Source organism: Mobula hypostoma, chromosome 6 (genome assembly GCF_963921235.1).
Source record: "Mobula hypostoma chromosome 6, sMobHyp1.1, whole genome shotgun sequence".
Taxonomy (NCBI): domain Eukaryota; kingdom Metazoa; phylum Chordata; class Chondrichthyes; order Myliobatiformes; family Myliobatidae; genus Mobula; species Mobula hypostoma.
This window is the reverse complement of record NC_086102.1, coordinates 97525952-97547755: the sequence shown is the minus strand read 5'-3', so window position 1 is coordinate 97547755 and position 21804 is coordinate 97525952. Positions and strand designations below refer to the sequence as shown.

Below are 21804 nucleotides of genomic sequence, written 5' to 3'. Positions count from 1 at the left end.
TCGCTTACCCCAGGGCTATGTCCACAGCCCAACAATTTGCCACGGCCTAATCTCCCGTGATTTAATAAAATTCAACTTCCCCCAGAGGTGTCATTCGCCCATTATATAGATGATATCTTCCTGCAAGGTTCATCTGAGACCGTTGATATGTCATCCCCCAAGGAATGTGGCTGGGCAATTAACCTTGAAAAGGTACAGGGCCCCAGCCAAAATGTTCTGTTCCTCGGGATTCAATGACACTAAGGCCAAAGAGACATTCCCGAGACTGCCAAAAACAAAATTTTACACTTTGCCGTCCTCTCAAATAAAACGGACACCCAGAGATCCATCGGCCTCCTAGGCTACTGGCGGCAGCATATACCTCACCTTACCATGCTTCTCAGACCCCTCTATACAATCTCCCACAAGAAAGCCACATTCCTATGGGAACCCGAGCAACAAGCGGCTTTCGATACTGCTAAGCAAGCTGTGCAACAAGCACTGCCACTTGCTCCCCGCCACGCAGGTGCCCCTTTTAAATTGCAGGTTTCGGCCAGTGAGACGATCGCCGAATGGAGCCTCTGGCAGAAGACCCAAGGGCACAGAGTCCCGCTTGGTTTCTGGACCAAGTCTCTTCCTGAAGCTGCTGTACGCTACAGCCCATTCGAGCGCCAGCTGCTGGCCTGTTACCTAGTGCTCCTCACCACTGAACACCAAACAGGCACTGACCCTGTCATCCCTGTGTCCTGGGGCCAACCATTCGACTCCCTCGACCCTGATCACAAATTGCATGCCTGGTTCACAGACGGATCCAGCCGCTGGAAAGGGGGAAAGTAGTATTGGAAGGCGGCGGCACTTCGTCCCACCACAGGCAAAATTTTAATCACAGAGGGAGCGGGTGGGTCCAGCCAACTTGCCAAGCTGGCGGCAGTAGCCCTTACCCTGCAGGATACCACCGGCCCAGTCCACATTTACACCAACTCTTGGGCAGTGGCTAACAGTATGGCTGTGTGGATGGCCCGGTGGCATGAGATGGGGTAGCAGCACTGGTGGTTCATTTGGGACCAGGCTGCCCACAGAAAATTTTCAGTCCATCACGTGGATGCCCATACCCAGAGAAACACTGACGAACCAATACATAACGCCGCTGTGGACCAGGCTGCCCAAATATGCCGTGCCACAACTTCCCGACCAGAAACCGACCTCAATGCGCTAGCTGTGTGGGCGCACCGCAAAGGTGGCCATTTAGGGGCTGACAGTACACGGCGTTGGACAGAGCAATTTGGGTCGCAATCATGCTAGATCAATGTAAGACCTCTGTTGCCAATTGCCCCATCTACCAACAGGTGAAACCACATGGCTGGCTGACAGGGCCGCGGGGTCACATTTGTCACGGGACGGGAGCGGGTCGCGTATTGACTATATTGGACCACTCCCACGCCAAAGTAAAAAACAGTACATCCTGACGATGGTGGACACCATCTGGTGTCCTGGTGGCGGTGCTCTGTGAGAGAGCCGACCAGAACAGCACCATCAAAGGATTATAGTACCTCTCCTCCATCTATGGAGTCCCGTGGGAGGTACAATCCGATCAGGGCTCGCACTTTGCTGGGCCCAGGTTCAGAGCTGGGCTGCTGAAGTGGGGATCTTGTGGCTGTTCCATATACCCTATCACCCACAGGCATCCGGATTAATCGAGAGGATGAACGGCCTGCTTAAAGACAAAGTACGCAGGCTAATGCCCTCTCACACACTGCAGGGGTGGTTGAGCATGCTCCAGTAGGCAGTTGACCAGTTAAATACACCGCGCACCGGCTGGGGGGGTCCCCACTGTCCCACCATCTGGCACACTCCCCATCCCCCGACTTAGAAAACATCGAACCCCCCCGAGACCAAGGACTCGAGGAAAGTATGGATACAACGGCCACATGCCACCTCCCCCTCCCCCAAGAAGGGAGAAGTTGTCATGCGTGGTCCAGGTGACACCCGTTGGGTGGCGATTCTGGGTAAAACTGACTTGTCTTGTCTACATACCCGATACCCAACCTGACGAGAATAAGTCTGTTCCACCCCCCAACCACCCACCCCCTACAGGACACTGGCGTTACTCCAGTCATCCCTCCTGGTCACCGTGATGATCAGCTTCGTGACAGTTGCCAACACCTTCCTCAGGGTCGCTTACGAGTTCGCCAGCACAACCAAACAGATCGGACTGCTGGATCTGCATGCGAACCCCAGCACGCATTCATGACGCCCTGCCACTCATGCCGATCATGCTGGTTGACTCTGAAATGAACTGTTTACACAGACTGTTTGCTCCTGTGGGTTATGGTATATCTGTTTGGGTGGGGGGCCTGATGACAGTCCCCCACCACTCCCCTCAACACGACATAACATCTCTTCCAGCGATCCCCGATGGGGTGCGTGCTTCAGGAACTGGTATTTCCCTCCCTAAAATTTGACCTCCACCCGAGTCCTGACCCTCAGGGTTATCCCTCAGCCAGTGAGCAGACCCAGGGAATGTTGGTGCAGGGTCCGAAATGAGCACAGTTCCAACCTTTCAATTGGCCACAGTGACTCCGAGCAAGACTGGTATCCGAACACTCCAGTGACCACTGCTGATGGTGCTGCTAAGCTGGGGACTCCCTGAACTTCGAATGGGACCCACTGGATTTGCGGCCACCACGCCTACCCCTGGCTCCCCACCAGCTGGTACGATTGTTGCTTTCCAGCATATGTGGTGCCTTTCATCCATCCCCTGAACGACCTGCGGGAGCACCCGGCACACAGCGGCCACCAGGACCAGAGGGCCATCACGGAGGCGGAGAGGTTCTGGATGATAGCCTCTCCCAGATACGGCACAGCCCGATTGTCCCGTGAGGTGATCCAGATGGCCATTCTGCTCAAGATGCTGGCCAACAACACGGCAGTGGCACTGCAACACACCGAGATGCCCTCACCCGAACGGCGGCAGAGCTGTTCGCCATCAAGATGGTCGCCCTGCAGAATCGACTGACCGTGGATTACCTACTCGCGGCTGATAGTGGTACCTGTGCAGTGATTGGTAAGGAGTGCTGCACGTTTAAGACCATAAGACAAAGGAGCAGAAGTTGGCCATTCGGCCCATCGAGTCTGCTCTGCCATTTTACCATGAGCTGATCCATTCTCCCATTTAGTCCCACTCCCCCGCCTTCTCACCATAACCTTTGATGCCCTGGCAGATACCTATCAATCTCTGCCTTAAATACACCCAATGACTTGGCTTCCACTGCTGCCTGTAGCAATAAATTCCATAGTTTCACCACCCCCTCACTAAAAAAATTTCTTCGCATTTCTGTTCTGAATGGGCGCCCTTCAATCCTTAAGTCATGCCCTCTCGTACTAGACTCCCCCATCATGGGAAACAACTTTGCCACATCCATTCTGTCCATGCCTTTCAACATTCGAAATGTTTCTATGAGGTCTCCCCTCATTCTTCTAAACTCCAAGGAATACATTCCAACAACGGACAAACGTTCCGCACATGTTAACCCTCTCATTCCCGGAATCATTCTAGTGAATTTTCTCTGTACCCTCTCCAACGTCAGTACATCCTTTCTTAAATAAGGAGACCAAAACTGCCCACAGTACTCCAAGTGAGGTCTCACCAGCACCTATACAGCCTCAACATCACGTCCCTGCTCCTATACTCTATTCCTCTAGAAATGAATGCCAACATTGCATTCATCTTCTTCACTACTGACTCAACCTGGAGGTTAACTTTAAGGGAACCCTGTACGAGGACTCCCAAGTCCTGTTGCATCTCAGAACTTTGAATTCTTTCCCCATTTAAATAATAGTCTGCCCGTTTATTTTTTCTGCCAAAGTGCATAACCATACACTTTCCAACATTGTATTTCATTTGCCACTTCTCTGCCCATTCTTCCAATCTATCCAAGTCTCTCTGCAGACTCTCCGTTTTCTCAGCACTACCGGCCCCTCCACCTATCTTTGTATCGTAAGCAAACTTAGCCACAAAGCCATCTATTCCATAATCCAAATCGTTGATGTACAATGTAAAAAGAAGCGGCCCCAACACGGACCCCTGTGGAACACCACTGGTAACCGGCAGCCAACAAGAATAGGATCCCTTTATTCCCACTCTCTGTCTCCTGCCAATCAGCCAATGCTCCATCCACGTATGTAACTTTCCCGTAATTCCATGGGCTCTTATCTTGTTAAGTAGCCTCATGTGTGGCACCTTGTCAAAGGCCTTCTGAAAATCCAAATATACAACATCCACTGCATCTCCCTTGTCTAGCCTACTGGTAATTTCCTCAAAAAATTGTAATAGGTTTGTCAGGCAGGATTTTCCTTTAAGGAATCCATGCTGAGTTCTGCCTATCTTGTCATATGCCTCCAGGTACTCTGTAACCTCATCCTTGACAATCGACTCCAACAACTTCCCAACCACCGATGTCAAGCTAACAGGTCTATAATTTCCTTTTTGCTTCCTTGCCCCCTTCTTAAATAGCGGAGTGACACTTGCAATCTTCCAGTCCTCTGGAACCATGCCAGAATCTATCGACTTTTGAAAGATCATCGCTAATGCCTCCGTAATCTCCACAGCTACTTCCTTTAGAACACGCAGGTGCATTCCATCTGGTCCAGAAGATTTATCTACCTTTAAACTATTCAGCTTCCTGAGTACTTTCTCTGTCGTAATTGTGACTGTACACACTTCTCTTCCCTGCCACCCTTGAGTGTCCGGTATACTGCTGATATCTTCCTCAGTGAAGATTGATGCAAAATACTCATTCAGTTCCTCTGCCATCTCCTTATCTCCCATTACAATTTCTCCAGCATCATTTTTTATCGGTCCTATATCTACTCTCACCTGTCTTTTACTGAAAAAGCTTTTAGTATCCTCTTAGATATTATTTGCTAGCTTTCTTTCATAGTTAATCTTTTCCCTCTTAAATCTTCTTGGTTTCCTTTTGTAAGGTTTTAAAAACTTCCCAATCCTCTGTCTTCCCACTAATTTTTGCTTCCTTGTATGCCCTCTCCCTTGCTTTAACTTTGGCTTTGACTTCTCTTGTCAACCACGGTTGCATCCTTTTTCCATTCGAAAATTTCTTCTTTTTTGGAATATACCTGTCTTGCACCTTCCTCATTTCTCGCATAAACTCCAGCCACTGCTGCTCTGCTGTCTTTCCCGCCAGTGTCCCTTTCCAGTCAACTTTGGCCAGTTCCTCTCTCATGCCACTGTAATTTCCTTTACTCCACTGAAATACTGACACATCAGATTTTGGCTTCTCTTTTTCAAATTTCACAGAGAACTCAATCATGTTATGATCACTGCCTCCTAAGGGTTCCTTCACCTCAATCTCTCTAATCACCTCCGTTTCATTACACAATACCCAATCTAGTACAGCAGATCCCCTGGTGGGCTCAACAACAAGCTGTTCTAAAAAGCCATCTCGCAGACATTCTACAAATTCTCTCTCTTGAGATCCAGTGCTGACCTGATTTTCCCAATCCACTCGCATGTTAAAATCCCCCACAATTATCGTAATGAGGCGACCCATTTTCTAGTACCCACGAACCGGCTCACGAAACAGCGCGCGCAGGCAGAGGGCCGGCCTCAAAAAAGGCGCCAGGCCATCTTCACCAGCAGGGGGAAAATCCCGTGCGCGGAAAGGGTCTGGGAATATGCATTCCCCACAGCAGTCCCGCCCCAGGGAGGGCGGGAATGGGAAGGCTTTAAAGCAGGCCGCGAAGTTTGAATAAATCTCTTTATCGCAACTCCAACTCACCGACTCCGTGTGGTTATTCTAGCGCTGTGTGTAGCACACCGCTACATTTGGTGACCCTGACGGCCCAAACGATATTTGGGCCAGAGATGACCGACGCTGCATCTGTTCACGCGGTTTCGTTACAACTGCCAAGCTTTTGGCCGCTGAGACTCCGTCTGTGGTTTGAACAGGTAGAAGCACAATTCCACATTCGGCAGATAACCTCGGAGTCCACTCGCTACTACCACGTGCTGAGCTCCCTCGACCAGGAGACAGCTGCACAAGTTGAGGAGTTTATACTGTCACCCCCGGAGAACGGCAAATACACAGCATTCAAAGCCCTGCTCATAAGGACTTTTGGACTCTCACGGCGCGAACGAGCTGCCCGCTTACTGCACCTAGATGGTTTGGAAGACAGGCCGCCGTCGGCATTAATGAACGAAATGCTGGCCCTGGCTGAAAGACACAAACCCTGCCTCATGTTTGAGCAGGCATTCCTACAGCAACTGCCTGAGGACATACGCCTGCTGCTGTCAAACACAGATTTCAGCGACCCCCAGGAGGTGGCGGCCCAAGCAGATGTGCTGTGGAATGCCAGGAAGGAGAGAGGGGCATTCGTCGCACAGATCACCAAGCTGCGCGCCCAACGGCAGACCAGACCAGGCCCGGCAGCAGAGCCCAACGAACAATGGTGCTTCTACCACCAGCGGTGGGGCACAGAGGCCCGCCGCTGTAGACCGCCACGCAAGTTCCCGGGAAACACCAAGGCCCAGCCGCCGCCGATCGCTACAGCGGCTGGTAATCAGGACAGCCTCCTGTACGTCTGGGACAAGCAGACGGGACGCCGATTTTTGGTCGACACCGGAGCGGAGATCAGCGTTTTACCTCCAACGAGTTATGGCACCCGCAACAGAGAACCGGGACCCACCCTGAGGGCCACAAATGGCAGCACAATACGAACCTACGGCACCCTCACGGTGTGGCTACAGTTCAGCTCCAGCCGGTTCACGTGGGACTTCACATTGGCCGCCGTGGCCCAACCACTCCTGGGGGCGGATTTTCTGCAAGCCCACAGCCTGCTGGTTGACCTGCAAGGGAAGCAACTAGTCCACACCAAGACTTTTCAAACGTTCTCCCTGGGTGAAGCAAAGTTGCCAGCCCCACACCTGGACTCCATCACGCTGTCCAACGATGAATTCACCGGGGTCCTGGCGGATTTCCCATCAGTACTGACACCGCAGTTCACGGCAGCCATGCCCAGACACAGAGTACAGCACCACATCCCGACCCAGGGACCACCCCTCCATGCCCGTGCTCAAAGGCTTCCCTCAGACAAGCTCCGACTGGCGAAGGAGGAGTTCAAGAAGATGGAGGAATTGGGGATCATATGACGGTCTGACAGCCCATGGGCCTCCCCCCTGCACATGGTGCCCAAGGCAACGGGGGACTGGAGACCATGCGGTGACTACCGCAGACTGAACGAGGTTACAACGCCAGACCGCTACCCTGTGCCGCACATTCAAGACTTTGCTGCAAACCTACATGGCGCAAGGATCTTTTCCAAGGTAGACCTCGTCCGGGGATACCATCAAATCCTGGTACATCCGGACGACATCCCCAAAACAGCACTCATCACCCCGTTTGGACTTTTCGAATTCCTCCGAATGCCGTTTGGTCTAAAGAATGCCGCACAGACGTTCCAGCGGCTAATGGACGCGGTGGGACGCGACCTGGACTTTGCATTCATCTATTTGGACGACATCCTCATAGCCAGCAGTAGTCGTCAAGAGCATCTGTCCCACCTCCGCCAGCTCTACTCCCGCCTGAGTGAATTCGGCCTTACAATCAACCCGGCCAAATGCCAGTTTGGACTCGACACCATCGACTTCCTGGGCCACAGGATTACTAAAGACGGGGCAACCCCTCTGCCCGCCAAGGTAGACGCGGTCCGCCACTTCCCCCAACCCAACACAACCAAAGGCCTGCAGGAATTCGTGGGTATGGTGAATTTCTACCACCGTTTCCTCCCCTCAGCAGCCCGAACCATGCGCCCCCTGTTCACTCTGATGTCGGGTAAGGGCAAGGACATTACCTGGGACGAAGAGGCCGCAGCCGCTTTCGTTAAAACCAAAGAAGCCTTGGCAAACGCCGCGATGCTAGTGCACCCCAGAACGGACGTTCCTACTGCCTTCATGGTGGACGCATCCAACACAGCAGTCGGTGGAGTGCTGGAGCAACTCATCGAGGGTCGCTGGCAACCCCTGGCGTTCTTCGGCAAACACCTACGACCACCCGAACTCAAATACAGTGCTTTCGACCAGGAGCGATTGGCACTATACCTGGCAATCCGACATTTCAGGTACTTCTTAGAAGGTAGGCCCTTCACCGCGTTTACAGACAACAAACCACTTACCTTTGCATTCACAAAGGTGTCCGACCCCTGGTCGTCCCGCCAGCAGCGACATCTGTTCTACATCTCCGAGTACACAACAGACATCCGGCATGTCTCGGGAAAGAACAACGTAGTGGCAGACGCACTTTCCAGACCTACCATACAGGCCCTGTCCCAGGGGGTGCACTATGCAGCGCTGGCAGAGGCACAGCAGGCAGACGCTGAGATCCCCAGTTACAGGACTGCAGTCTCCGGTTTGCCGCTCCAAGACCTCCCCGTAGGCCCAGGTGAGAGGACCCTACTATGTGACGTAGCTACCGGCCAACCCTGCCCCGTTGTCCCAGCAGCCTGGCGCCGGCGGGTTTTCGAATCCATTCACAACTTAGCGCACCCCTCCATCAGGACAACCGTCCGGCTGGTCGCCAACAGGTTCGTGTGGCGTGGGCTGCGTAAACAGGTCAGTGAATGGGCCAAAATGTGCATGCAGTGCCAAATGGCCAAGGTGCAGCGGCACACCAAGGCTCCGACACAGCAGTTCGAACCCACCCGCCGGAGGTTCGACCACATTCATGTGGATATCGTGGGGCTCCTGCCGGTGTCACGAGGAGCGCGGTACCTCCTAACTATGATAGACCGGTTCACCAGATGGCCAGAGGCAGTCCTGCTCACCGACACCATCTCCGAATCCTGTGCCTGAGCACTGATTGCAACCTGGGTAGCTTGCTTCGGGGTACCGGCCCACATTACCTCCGACAGGGGCGCCTAGTTCACCTCCAGCCTGTGGTCGGCTATGGCCAGCCTTTTAGGATCGCAGCTACACCACACAACTGCCTACCACCCACAGTTGAACGGACTAGTGGAGCGTTTCCACCATCACCTGAAGTCGGCTCTCATGGCCCGCCTGGAAGGGCCTAACTGGGTGGACGAGCTTCCCTGGGTCCTGCTCGGAATCCGCACGGCGCCCAAGGAAGATCTGCTCACCTTGTCGGCCGAGTTGGTGTACGGCGCACCCCTGGTAGTCCCAGGAGAGTTCACACCAGCCCCAAGGGGGCAAGAGGAAGAACCCACAGCAGTCCTGGACAGATTACGGGAGAGGCTCGGTAACCTGGCCCTCATACCCACTTCACAGCACAGACAGAGCCCGACCTACGTACCCAAAGACCTGCAGAACTGTAAGTTTCTTTTTGTACGACAGGGCGGACACCAGGCACCGCTACAGCGGCGCTACGAGGGGCCGTTTAAGGTGATCAGGAACAACGGGTCCACGTTCTTGCTGGACATTGGGGGGAGACAGGAGGTTTTCATGGTGGACTGACTCAAACTGGCTCATGTGGACTTGGCGCAGCCGGTCCAGGCTCAGGCACCGCGGCGCAGGGTCAGACACCCAAACAGAGGCCGATCCAGACTGTGGACATTGGGGGAGGTATCGCCAGTTCTGCGGTGGGGGGTGGGTTATGTGGCGACCCATTTTCTAGCACCCACGAACCGGCTCACGAAACAGCGCGCGCAGGCAGAGGGCCGGCCCCAAAAAGGGGGAAAATCCCGCGCGCAGAAAGAGTCTGGGAATATGCATTCAACAGGAATTCTGCAGATGCTGGAAAATCAAGCAACACACATCAAAGTTGCTGGTTGAACGCAGCAGGCCAAGCAGCATCTATAGGAAGAGGCGCAGTCGACGTTTCAGGCCGAGACCCTTCGTCAGGACTAACTGAAGGAAGAGTGAGTAAGGGATTTGAAAGCTGGAGGGGGAGGGGGAGATGCAAAATGATAGGAGAAGACAGGAGGGGGAGGGATAGAGCCGAGAACTGGACAGGTGATAGGCAAAAGGGGATACGAGAGGATCATGGGACAGGAGGTCCGGGCATGAACATTGACTTCTCTAACTTCCGCTAGGCCCCACCTCCCCCTCGTACCCCATCTGTTACTCATTTTTATGCACACATTCTTTCTCTCACTCTCCTTTTTCTCCCTCTGTCCCTCTGAATATACCTCTTGCCCATCCTCTGGGTCACCCCCCCCCCGTCTTTCTTCCCGGACCTCCTGTCCCATGATCCTCTCGTATCCCCTTTTGCCTATCACCTGTCCAGCTCTTGGCTCTATCCCTCCCCCTCCTGTCTTCTCCTATCATTTTGCATCTACCCCTCCCCCTCCAGCTTTCAAATCCCTTACTCACTCTTCCTTCAGTTAGTCCTGACGAAGGGTCTCGGCCTGAAACGTCGACTGCGCCTCTTCCTATAGATGCTGCTTGGCCTGCTGCGTTCAACCAGCAACTTTGATGTGTGTTGTGGGAATATGCATTTCCCACAGCAGTCCCACCCCAGGGAGGACGGGAACGGGAAGGCTTTAAAGCAGGCTGCGAAGTTTGAATAAATCTCTTTATCGCAACTCCAACTCACCGACTCCGTGTGGTTATTCTAGCGCTGTGTGTAGCACACCGCTACAGTAACACTGCCCTTCTGACAAGCCTTTTCTAATTCCTGTTGCAATTTGTAGTCCACATCACTGCAGCTGTTTGGAGGCCTATAAATAACTGCCATCAGGATCCCTTTAACCCTGCTATTTCTTAGCTCAACCCATAAAGATTCTGCACCTTCCGATCCTATATCACCTCTCTCTAATGATTTAATATCATTTCTTACCAATAAAGCCACGCCTCCCCCTCTGCCTACCTTCCTATCCTTCCGATACACTGTGTATCCTTGGACGTTCAGCTTCCAGAGACATGCATCTTTTAGCCAGGTCTCAGTGATGGCCACAATATCATACCTGCCAATCTGTAGCTGTACGACAAGATCATCCACCTTATTCCTTATGTTGCGTGCATTTAAGTACAGCACCTTAAGACCAGTATTTGATACTTTTCGCTTTGATTTCACTGCAACTTTATTGCACTGCAACTCATCCCAATGGCTACAAATTTGCCCCATCACCTGCCTGTCTATCCTGACATCTTTACTGCTCACTATCTTAGATTTATTTCTGTTTTCCCCTTCCTCCGCTCTGTCATTCCGGTTCCCATCCCCCTGCCAAATTAGTTTAAACCCTCCCTAACAGCTCTATTAAACTTTCCCGCCAGGATATTGGTCCCCTTCGGGTTCAGGTGTAACGTGTCCTTTTTGAACAGGTCATACTTCCCCCAGAAGAGATCCCAATTATCCAAGAATCTGAAGCCCTGCCCCCTACACCAGTCTCTCAGCCACACATTCATCTCCTGGATCCGACTATTCTTGCCCTCGCTAGCACGTGGCACAGGTAGCAATCCCAAGATTACTACCCTGGAGGTCCTGCTTCTCAGCTTCCTTCCTAACTCCCAGAAATCGCTCTTCAGGACCTCCTCCTTTGTCCTATCTATGTCATTGGTACCAACATGTACCAAGACAACTGGCTGCTCACCCTCCCCCTTTAGAATATTCAGGACCTGATCCGAAACATCCCGTACCCTGGCACCTGGGAGGCAACACACCATGCGGGTATCTCTATCAGGCTCACAGAATCTCCTGTCCGTTCCCCTGACTATGGAATCCCCTACGACTACTGCATTTCTCTTCTCCCTCCTTCTCTCCTGCACAACAGTGCCAGGCTCAGTGCCAGAGACCCGGTCACTGTGGGTGTTCCCTGTCAGGTCATCCTCCTCAACAGCATCCAGAACAAGATATTTGTTGCTGAGGGGGACAGCCACAGGTGTGGTCTCCACTATCCGGGCATTTCCCTTCCCTGTCTTGACAGTGACCCAGTTTTCTGACTCCTGTAGCCTAGGGATGACTCCCTCCCTGTAGCTCCTGTCTATCACCTCTTCACTTTCCCTGATAAGCAGTAGGTCATCAAGCTGCAGCTCCAGATCCCTAACACGGTCTCTGAGGAGCTGCATCTCGGTGCATCTGGTGCAGATGTGGCCATCAGGGAGGCTGGAGGTCTCTCAGGATTCCCACATCTGACACCCTGAACAAAGCACTAACCCTGCAAGTATGCTATCTAATTCTACAGGAATGAAACAGGAATGAATCCCTGATGAGTCGAGTAACATCATCCACTTGGCTGCTCACAATTGGGACTCGCGGCTAAAATTCAAAAATCAAGACACCAGCTCCTCCAGCATGACACCTCATGGGGAAACTGGTGGCCGTTTCAGTCCCTGGGGGAGTGGTGGGCAACTGTCATCCACTGGTCGATTGCACTCATATAACCATATAACAATTACAGCACGGAAACAGGCCATCTCGGCCCTTCTAGTCCGTGCTGAACTCTTACTCTCACCTAGTCCCACCGACCTGCACTCAGCCCATAACACTCCGTTCCTTTCCTGTCCATATATCTATCCAATTTAACTTTAAGTGACAACATCGAACCTGCCTCAACCACTTCTGCTGGATGCTCGTTCCACACAGCTACCACTCTCTCAGTAAAGAAGTTCCCCCTCATGTTACCCCTAAACTTTTGCCCTTTAACTCTCAACTCATGTCCTCTAGTTTGAATCTTCCCCACTCTCAATAGAAAAAGCCTATCCACGTCAACTCTATCAATCTTAATTTTAAACACCTCTATCAAGTCCCCCCTCAACCTTCTACGCTCCAAAGAATAAAGACCTAACTTGTTCAACCTTTCTCTGTAACTTAGGAGATGAAACCCAGGCAACATTTTAGTAAACCTCCTCTGTACTCTCTCAATTTTATTGACATCTTTCCTATAATTCGGTGACCAGAACTGCGCACAATACTCCAAATTTGGCCTTACCAATGCCTTATACAATTTCAACATTACATCCCAACTCCTATACTCAATGCTCTGATTAATAAAGGCCAGCATTCCAAAAGCTTTCTTCACCATCCTATCCACATGAGATTCCACCTTCAGGGAAATATTCAGGGAAATTCCTAGATCCCTCTGTTCTACTGCATTCTTCAATGCCCTACCATTTACCATGTATGTCCTATTTTGATTAGTCCTACCAAAATGTAGCACCTCATATTTTTCAGCATTAAATTCCATCTGCCGTCTTTCAGCCCACTCTTCTAACTGGTCTAAATCTCTCTGGAAGCTTTGAAACTCATTCTCGTTATCATCGCTGTGTGTATTTTATGCTGTGCTTGCCAAAGTATTAAGAGCACATCTGCCTTTCTTTAGTTCTATATAGTCACAATTAGCGTTAACCTTAGAAATAGTTAAGTGTAAGACTTCCATTAAGATATATTACTTTCCTTCTCACTGTGTTATATGTTATGCTTGACCAGTGGCGTGACTTCCGAGGGGTGGACTGTATCGGTGTGGTCGAGACTGTCATGTGACAGCACTGCCCATTTACCTGGTCGAAAGACACGCCATTTGCCAATCAATGTTTGACCCCTCCTCACCATCACTGCACACCTAACCATTGGCCCTTTCAATGAGCCTTGTACTTGAGCTCAGGCAATTGGTCTTTGTAAGTAGCTTAATCCTGCTGGCACCGAGCCATTGGTTTCCCTGAGAATCACCTGGGCTGGACTCATCAGCCCAGCTGCACTACAAAAGATGCCACGTGTGCTTGACTCTCTCTCCTTTTTGCTACCTCTGAGGGACCACCCTGCCATTGGCGAGTCGTGCACTGAATAGGGTTAGGAGTGTGGGTATTGTCCCTAATATCATAAGAGCCATGCCTGCGCAGAGTGTCGGGTATCGTACTGACTTTTCCCTTGTGGGGGGTGGGTGTGTGTGTACTTTGTTCCCAAGCGATTTTATTAATTGTCCGCATGTGTTTTATTGCTGATCTGACTACTGTAAATTGTGTGCGTGTTGCTTCTTTTGCCATTTCCCCACGTTTGCCTTCTTTAAATAAAGTCCTTTACTACGAAGGCTGCGTGTCCAGAGTCCTTGTCCGTGAGACTTATCGAATCTGTTTACTCACTTACAACAGAGGGGGAGGGGGAAGGGGAGGGGGAAGGGGAGGGGGAAGGGGAGGGGGAAGGGGAGGGGGGAGGGGGAGGGGGAGGGGGAAGGGGAGGGGGACGGGGAGGGGGATGGGGTGCGGGGAGGGGGAAGGGGAGGGGGGAGGGGGAAGAGGAGGGGAGGGGGAAGAGGAGGGGGGAGGGGGAAGAGGAGGGGGGAGGGGGAAGAGGAGGGGGAGGGGGAGGGGGAAGAGGAGGGGAGGGGAGGGGGAAGAGGAGGGGAGGGGAGGGGGAAGAGGAGGGGAGGGGAGGGGGAAGAGAAGGGGAGGGGAGGGGGAAGGGGAGGGGGAAGGGGAGGGAGGAGGGGAGGGGAGGGGGAGGGGGGAGGAGGGGAGGGGGAGGGGGGAGAGGAGGGGAGGGGGAGGGGGGAGAGGAGGGGAGGGGGAGGGGGAAGATGAGGGGGAAGAGGAGGGGGAGGGGAAGAGGAGGAAGGGGGAGGGGGAGGGGGAAGAGGAGGAGGGGGCGGGGAAGAGGAGGAGGGGGGAGGAGGAGGAGGGGGAGGAGGAGGAGGGGGGAGGGGGAAGAGGAGGGGAGGGGGGAGGGGGAGGGGAGGGGGGAGGGGGAGGGGGAAGAGGAGGGGGGAGGGGAGGGGGAGGGGGAGGGGGGAGGGGGAGGGAGAAGAGGAGGGGGAGGGGAAGAGGAGGGGGAGGGGGAAGAGGAGGGGGGAGGGGGAAGAGGAGGGGGGAGGGGGAAGAGGAGGGGGGAGGGGGAAGAGGGGAGGGGAGGGGAAGAGGGGAGGGGAGGGGGAAGAGGGGGAGGGGAAGAGGGGGGAGAGGGAAGAGGAGGGAGGGGAGGAGGAGGAGGAGGAGGATTAGGAGGGTGAGGGGGAGGAGGGGGAGGGGGTGAGGGGGAGGAGGGTGAGGGAGGTGCAGGGGAGGAGGGTGAGGGGGGTGAGGGGGATGAGGGTGGGGGCGATGAGGGGAGGGGGAGGGGAGGGGGAGGGGAGGAGGAGGAGGGAAGGAGGAGGGGAGTGGGAGGGAGGTGGAGAGGGAGCAATATAGTATGAGTGGATATGAGCAGGATGAGGGAGTGTGAGAAGGAGCAGGTAACTGACGCACAGTGGTTCACTAGAGGGTTGGGAGTGGAAGATGGAGCACAAGGCAGTAAAACATAAAAAGCTGTGTTTTCTTTTGTTACGTACAAGGCATGAAGCACATGTTTAAAATGATAAATTGGTGTGAAAAGACAGATTGGCAAGAGGACAAAAAAGCTTCAGACACAAATGTCAGATTTTGAAGAGTGAGGAAGGTCAACCTGTTTGGAAGTTACAGTGCTGTGAATTATTACTTGAGGCTTTCACAACTGGATAAAGGAATACATGGAAGGTAAATTCAGCAGGGACCACCCTGCCCAACAGTTTCACGGCTTAACTTCTCTACATTGGTGTGAAAGAGAGAATGATTACAGGTCAGTGAGAAAGAGTGCCCTTACCGATAATGAAGACAGGAAGAGGAGTATTTACTTGGACATTTCAGTGGAAGAGTAGTGTTGTGGGGAGCAAGACTGAGTTTCTTTATTTTGTCAAGGAAGACGAGCGTTATGAAATTTCACAATTTGATGTTGCTGCGTGGCCTAGTGCTCCATTCCTTCTGTGCATCAGGCATCTCCACATCCTGATCTTAAAACAGTTGATAAGCAACATACATTATAAATCCAAGTGTAGGTGGCTCCTGGCACATAAATAAATAGTCCTTTTCCAGGCATTAATTAGTCTAAACATATTATTTTGTATTGTAGGATTATGCAAAGAAGTATTCATAAATTTCACATTAAAGAACAGGCCTCAGGAAGACATACAATGCATTTCAAACTTACCTCCCAGAAACAAGTTGTGGAACACAGGCCTTCTCCATTGGCGGTTGATAAAGGCATTCTGCAGTCTTATCAGTTCTACGTGCTTCTATGTTCAGGTACTTGAATACGTGCACTTTACCCTTTATGCAGATCTAAACAAAGAATACTTGTGCTCCTTAGAATGCATTTGCAAAAAAAGATAAATGTAACATCAGCACTGTGTTTTAAAACAAAAACAACAAGGTCAGAATAAATTAATCTACTTTTAATACAGGTTTCCCCCACTATCCGAAGCTAGAGTGTTCCTATGAAACAGTTCATAAGCTGGAATGCCGTAAAGTGAATAAGCAATTACCATTTATTAATATGGGAAAAAATTTGAAACGTTCCCAGACCCAAAAAGTTACCTACAAAATCATGCCAAATAACACATGAAACCTAAAATAACAGTAACATATAGTAAAAGCAGGAATGATATGGTAAATACACAGCCTATATAAAGTAGAAATACTTTTCTGTAGCACTGTCTAGCACAGCGAAAATCTCGCAGAAGCACTCTCGGCAGAAACACGGCGCAAGCGCTCTCAACAGAAACACTCTCTCCAGTAACCTTTAAGCTATGAAGCTGCCAAATCATACCAAATAGCACATAAAAATACACAGCCTATATAAAGTAGAAATAATGTATATACAGTGTAGTTTCACTTACCTGAATCAGGAAGACTCCAATAAATTGGAATTGGACGAAAATTGCAGTTTCGTCACAGTTAAACACTTGCTTATACGAATAACCACCTGATGCAATCGGCAATCACCTCCGATCTGGGCTGACATTTACGTGCCGGGTGGCACCTAATTAATTAGCTTGCTTATTTTGGCTTTTTTCTTAAAGATGTGCTGGGTGCATTCTGACTACCGCTGCACCACTGCATTCTTCACGGCAATGTATTGGTCTGCGGCCCGGAGGTTTGGGACCACTGCTTAATCTATGAAGCTGCCCTCGCCTCAGAAATTGATCAAACCACTCATGACTACCTTTAAATTCCACTTTTGCAACACTTTCATCATCATCATCCAGTGCTTTCTATTTCAGCTTATTAAAAAGACTGACTAATTTCTCCTTAAGTATAAGAAAACTTAATGGAACACCACGCTTTGTACACCCATCAATCCACTCAAGCAATAGACTTTCCATTTTATCCATTATTGGATGCCAACTAAGAGAGACCACTTTGCTACAAGCAGATCCAACAGTAACATCGGCAGCTTTCAAAATCCTTTCCCTCTGCGTATAAATAGTGCAAATGGTGGACGCAGGCAAGTTCAACACACAGACAATGTCCTTACTTCGTTCACCACGATCGAAATGCTTAATTATGTCCAGTTTTATGCTAAGTGTAACACCCTCATGAGCTCTCCGATACCTTAGAACTCATCTTGCTAACGGATGCAGAAAATAAATCGAGATAAAGCACATGTTTAAGCAATGTCAGCTAGAATGCAGTTCCAGGAGAGGAGGTTGGCTGTTTGGACGCACGCTGCCTTTTTTCGTAACAGTGAAAACACCTTCTGTTAGCGAAAACAGGTAACTAATGTAGGTCTTTCATAACAGCGAGGTGTCATAAAGTGAACGTTCGGAAACGGGGGCCACATTACAAGATCAAATAACCTCACGTTGATTCACAGCTGTAGGGCTAACAACAGTAGTGCTTCAATATTACTAATGACTTCAGCAAACAAACTGCTGCCCAGCAATAAATCACCAGAGGCATCATCAAGCCAATACCAAACCACCACCTCTGAACTTTTCACATATACACCTTTGACGTACTTTCAAAAAGCTCACCGAGTTACTCACAAGAGCGACCCAAGGAAATAGTTGGTGGGAAAAATGGGAGCTTCCAAAGTGACTGGAAGGATATGCCTCTCTTTGATTTTGGTGAATATAGATTCACTAGATTGATGAATGCAATGAGTTGGTTATGCAAATGAGTGTGCTAAGCTATTCCATCATGGCTGATTTATTATCCCTCTCGACCCCATTAGCCTGCCCTCTCCCCGTAACCTTTAAGACCCTGATTAATTAAGAACCTATCAACCTCCACCTTAAATATACCAAATTACTTCGCCTGCACAACCATCTCTGGCACTGAATTGAACAAATTCACCATCCTCTGGCTAAAGAACCTATTACTTATCTCTGTTCAAAATGCATGCCCCTCAATGCTGAGGCTGTGCCCTGTGGTCCTAGACTCCCCCACTGTAGGAAACATCCTCTCCACATCTACTCTATCTAGGCCTTTCAATATTCAATAGGTTCGAATAAGATCTCCCTCATTCTTCTAAACTCCAGAGAGTAAAGACCAGATCATCAAATGTTCCTCATATGTTAACCCTTTTATTACTGGGATAATTCTTGTGTAACTCATCAAGACCCTGTCAATATTTTCTTAGGTAAGGGGCACAAAGCTGCTCACAATCTTCCAAGTGCATCTGACCAATTTCTTATAAAGCCACAGTATTACATCCTTACTTTCGTATACCAGTTTTCGTGAATTGAATACTAACATCGCATTTGCCTTCCTTAATACAGACTCAACCTGCAAGTTAACCTTCAGGGAATTCTGCATGAGGACTCCCAAGACCCCTATGCACCTCTGATTTTTTGAATTTTCTCCCCATTTAGAAAATAGTTCACAAAATTATTCATTCTACCTAAGTGCATGATCATATATTTTTCGATACTATATTCCATCTGCCACTTTGTAGGTCATTCCCCCAATCTGCCTAAGTCCTTCTGCAGACACCCTGCATCCTCAACACTACCTGTTCCTTTATCTTTCCTCATATCATCCACAAATGTAGCCACAAAGCCCTCAATTCCTTCATCCAAACAATTGACCTATAACGTGAAAAGAAGTTGTTCCAACACAGCCCCTTGCTGCACACTAGTCAGCAGCAGCTAACCAGAAGAGGCCCCCATCATTCCCACTCTTTGCCTCGTGCCAGTCAGCCAATCTTCTATCCATGCTAGTGCCTTCCTTGTAACATCATGGGCTCCTAACTTGTTAAACATAGAAAATAGGTGCAGGAGTAGGCCATTTGGTACTTCGAGCCTGCACTGCCATTCAGTATGACCATGGCTAATCATCCAACTCAGAACTCTGTACCTGCCTTCCCTCCATACCACCTGATCCCTTTAGCCACAAGGGCCATATCTAACTCCCTCTTAAATATAGCCAATGAACTGGCCTCAACTGTTCCCAGTGGCAGAGAATTCCACAGATTCTCTGTGTGAAGAAGTTTTTCCTAATCTTGGTCCTAAAAGGCTTCCCCTTTATCCTCAAACTGTGACCCCTCGTTCTGGACTTGCCCATCATCGGGAACAATCTTCCTGCATCTAGCCTGTCCAATCCCTTTAGAATTTTATACGTTTCAATAAGATCCCCCCTCAATCTTCTAAATTCCAGAGAGTATAAGCCTAGTCGATCCAGTCTTTCATCATATGAAAGTCCTGCCATCCCAGGAATCAATCTGGTGAACCTTCTTTGTACTCCCTCTATGGCAAGGATGTCTTTCCTCAGATTAGGGGACCAAAACTGCACACAATACTCCAGGTGTGGTCTCACCAAGGCCTTATGTGTGTCACCTTATCAAAGGTCTTCTGAAAATCCAAGTAAACAACAGCCACTGACTCTCCTTTGTATACTGACTGTTATTTCCTAAGATAATTCCAACAGCTTGTCATGCAAAATTTCCCCTAAGGAAACCATGCTGACTTCAATCTACTTTATTATGTGCTTGCAAGTACCCCAAAACCTCATCCTTAACAATAGACTCCAATAGCTTTCCAGCCACTGTGGTCAGGCTAACTGGTGTATAATTCCATTTCTTCTGCCTCCCTCCCTTCTTAAAGAGGATAGTGACATTTGCAATTTTGCAGTCCTCTGGAACTATTCAGAATCTGGTGATGTTTGAAAGAAATTTTATATTATTGGCTAGCTTATCTTCATATTTAATCTTCGCTCTCTTTTGTTGTTAGTTGTTTTTAAAAGCTCCCCAATCCTCTAACTCCCCACTATTTTTGCTATACTATATGCCCTTCCATTTGCTGTTAAGCTGTTTTTGACTTCCCTTGCCAGCCACGGTTTCCTCGTCCTCCCTTTAGAATACTTCTTCATCTTTGCTGCCTCTTCCAAATTTCCCCCACAAACACCAGCCATTGTTGTTCTGCCAACATCCCTGCTAGTGTCCCCTTCCAATCAACTTTGGCCAGCTCTTCTCATGCCTCTTTAATTCCCTTTTACTCTACTGTAATATTGATACATCTGATTTTCGCCTGTCGTTCTCAAACTGCAGGGTGAATTCTATTATATTATGATCACTATCACCTAAGAATTCCTTTACCTTAACCTCCCTAATCAAATCTGGCACATTGCACAACACCTAATCCAAAATTGCTGATCCCCTAGTGGGCTCAACCACAACCTGCTCTAAAAAGTCATCTCACAGGCATTCTACAAATTCAGCACCAACCTGATTTTCCCAATCTAGCTGCATATTGAAATCCCCCATGACTATTGTAACACTACCCTTTTTACATGCCTCTTCTATCACCTGTTGTAATTTGTAATCCACATCCTGCCTACTTTTCGGAGGTCCGTATACAAATCCCATCAGGGTCTTTTTATCTTTGCAATTTCTTAACTCTACCCACAAGGATTTGACACCTTCCGATCCATTGTCACCTGTTTGTAATGACTTGATTTCATTTTTTACCAACAGAGTCACCCCACCCCCTTGCCTACCTGCCTGAACTTTCAATACAATGTGTATCCTTGAAAGTCAAACTCCCAACTATGATCTTTTTTCAGCCACAACTCAGTGATGCCCACAATGTCATACCTGCTAATCTCTAACTGCGTTACAAGATCACCACTTTATTCCGTATACTGTGTGCATTGAAGTATAAACCTTCAGTCCTGTATTCATCATTCTTTTTGATTTTGGCTCCTTGAACACTTTAACTCAACACCCTGACTGCAATTTTGCTCTATTATCTGTCTGTACTTCTTCACAGTTTCACTGCACATTGCATCTAGTTCAGAATCAGATTTAATATCACCGGCAAATGTCATGAAATGTGTTAACTTTACGACAGCAGTACAATGAAATACATGATAAATAAACCTAGAGGAAAAAAACTGAATTACAGTAAGTATACACTTGCCTATTAAATAGTTAAGCTGAAATAAGTAGCACAAAAAAAAAACTGCCCCGTCCTCTCCGGTTCCCATCTCCCTGCCAAATTAGTTTAAACCCTCCCCAACAGCTCTTAGTCGCTTCACGCCACGGAACTGGCATAAACACCGGCTTACAAACATAGAAACATAGAAAATAGGTGCAGGAGTAGGCCATTCGGCCCTTCAAGCCTGCACCGCCATTCAGTATGATCATGGCTAATCATCCAACTCAGAACCCTGTACCAGCCTTCCCTCCATACCCCCCCGATCCCTTTAGCCACAAGGGCCATATCTAACTCCCTCTTAAATATAGCCAATGAACTGGCCTCAACTGTTTCCTGTGGCAGAGAATTCCACAGATTCACCACTCTCTGTGTGAAGAAGTTTTTCCTAATCTCGGTCCTAAAAGGCTTCCCCTTTATACTCAAACTGTGACCCCTTGTTCTGGACTTCCCCAACATCGGGAACAATCTTCCTGCATCTAGCCTGTCCAATCCCTTTAGGATTTTATACGTTTCAATAAGATCCCCCCTCAATCTTCTAAATTCCAACGAGTATAAGGCTAGTTAATCCAGTCTTTCATCACATGAAAGTCCTACCATCTCAGGAATCAATCTGGTGAACCTTCTTTGTACTCCCTCTATGGCAAGAATGTCTTTCCTCAGATTAGGGGACCAAAACTGCACACAATACTCCAAGTGTGG

At 49.5% G+C, this 21804-nt stretch overlaps 1 protein-coding gene across 8 annotated transcripts in view; it reads right to left on the bottom strand.

The window, feature by feature from the left end:
- Positions 1 to 21804, bottom strand: part of LOC134348231 (leucine-rich repeat and calponin homology domain-containing protein 1-like) — a 431827-nt gene that overhangs the window by 214725 nt on the left and 195298 nt on the right. For all 8 annotated transcript variants that reach the window (XM_063051296.1, XM_063051301.1, XM_063051300.1 and 5 more), the window contains exon 6: positions 15879 to 16009. In XM_063051296.1, coding sequence (XP_062907366.1) covers positions 15879 to 16009 — 131 coding nt within the window. The remainder of the gene's footprint in view (positions 1 to 15878; positions 16010 to 21804) is intronic.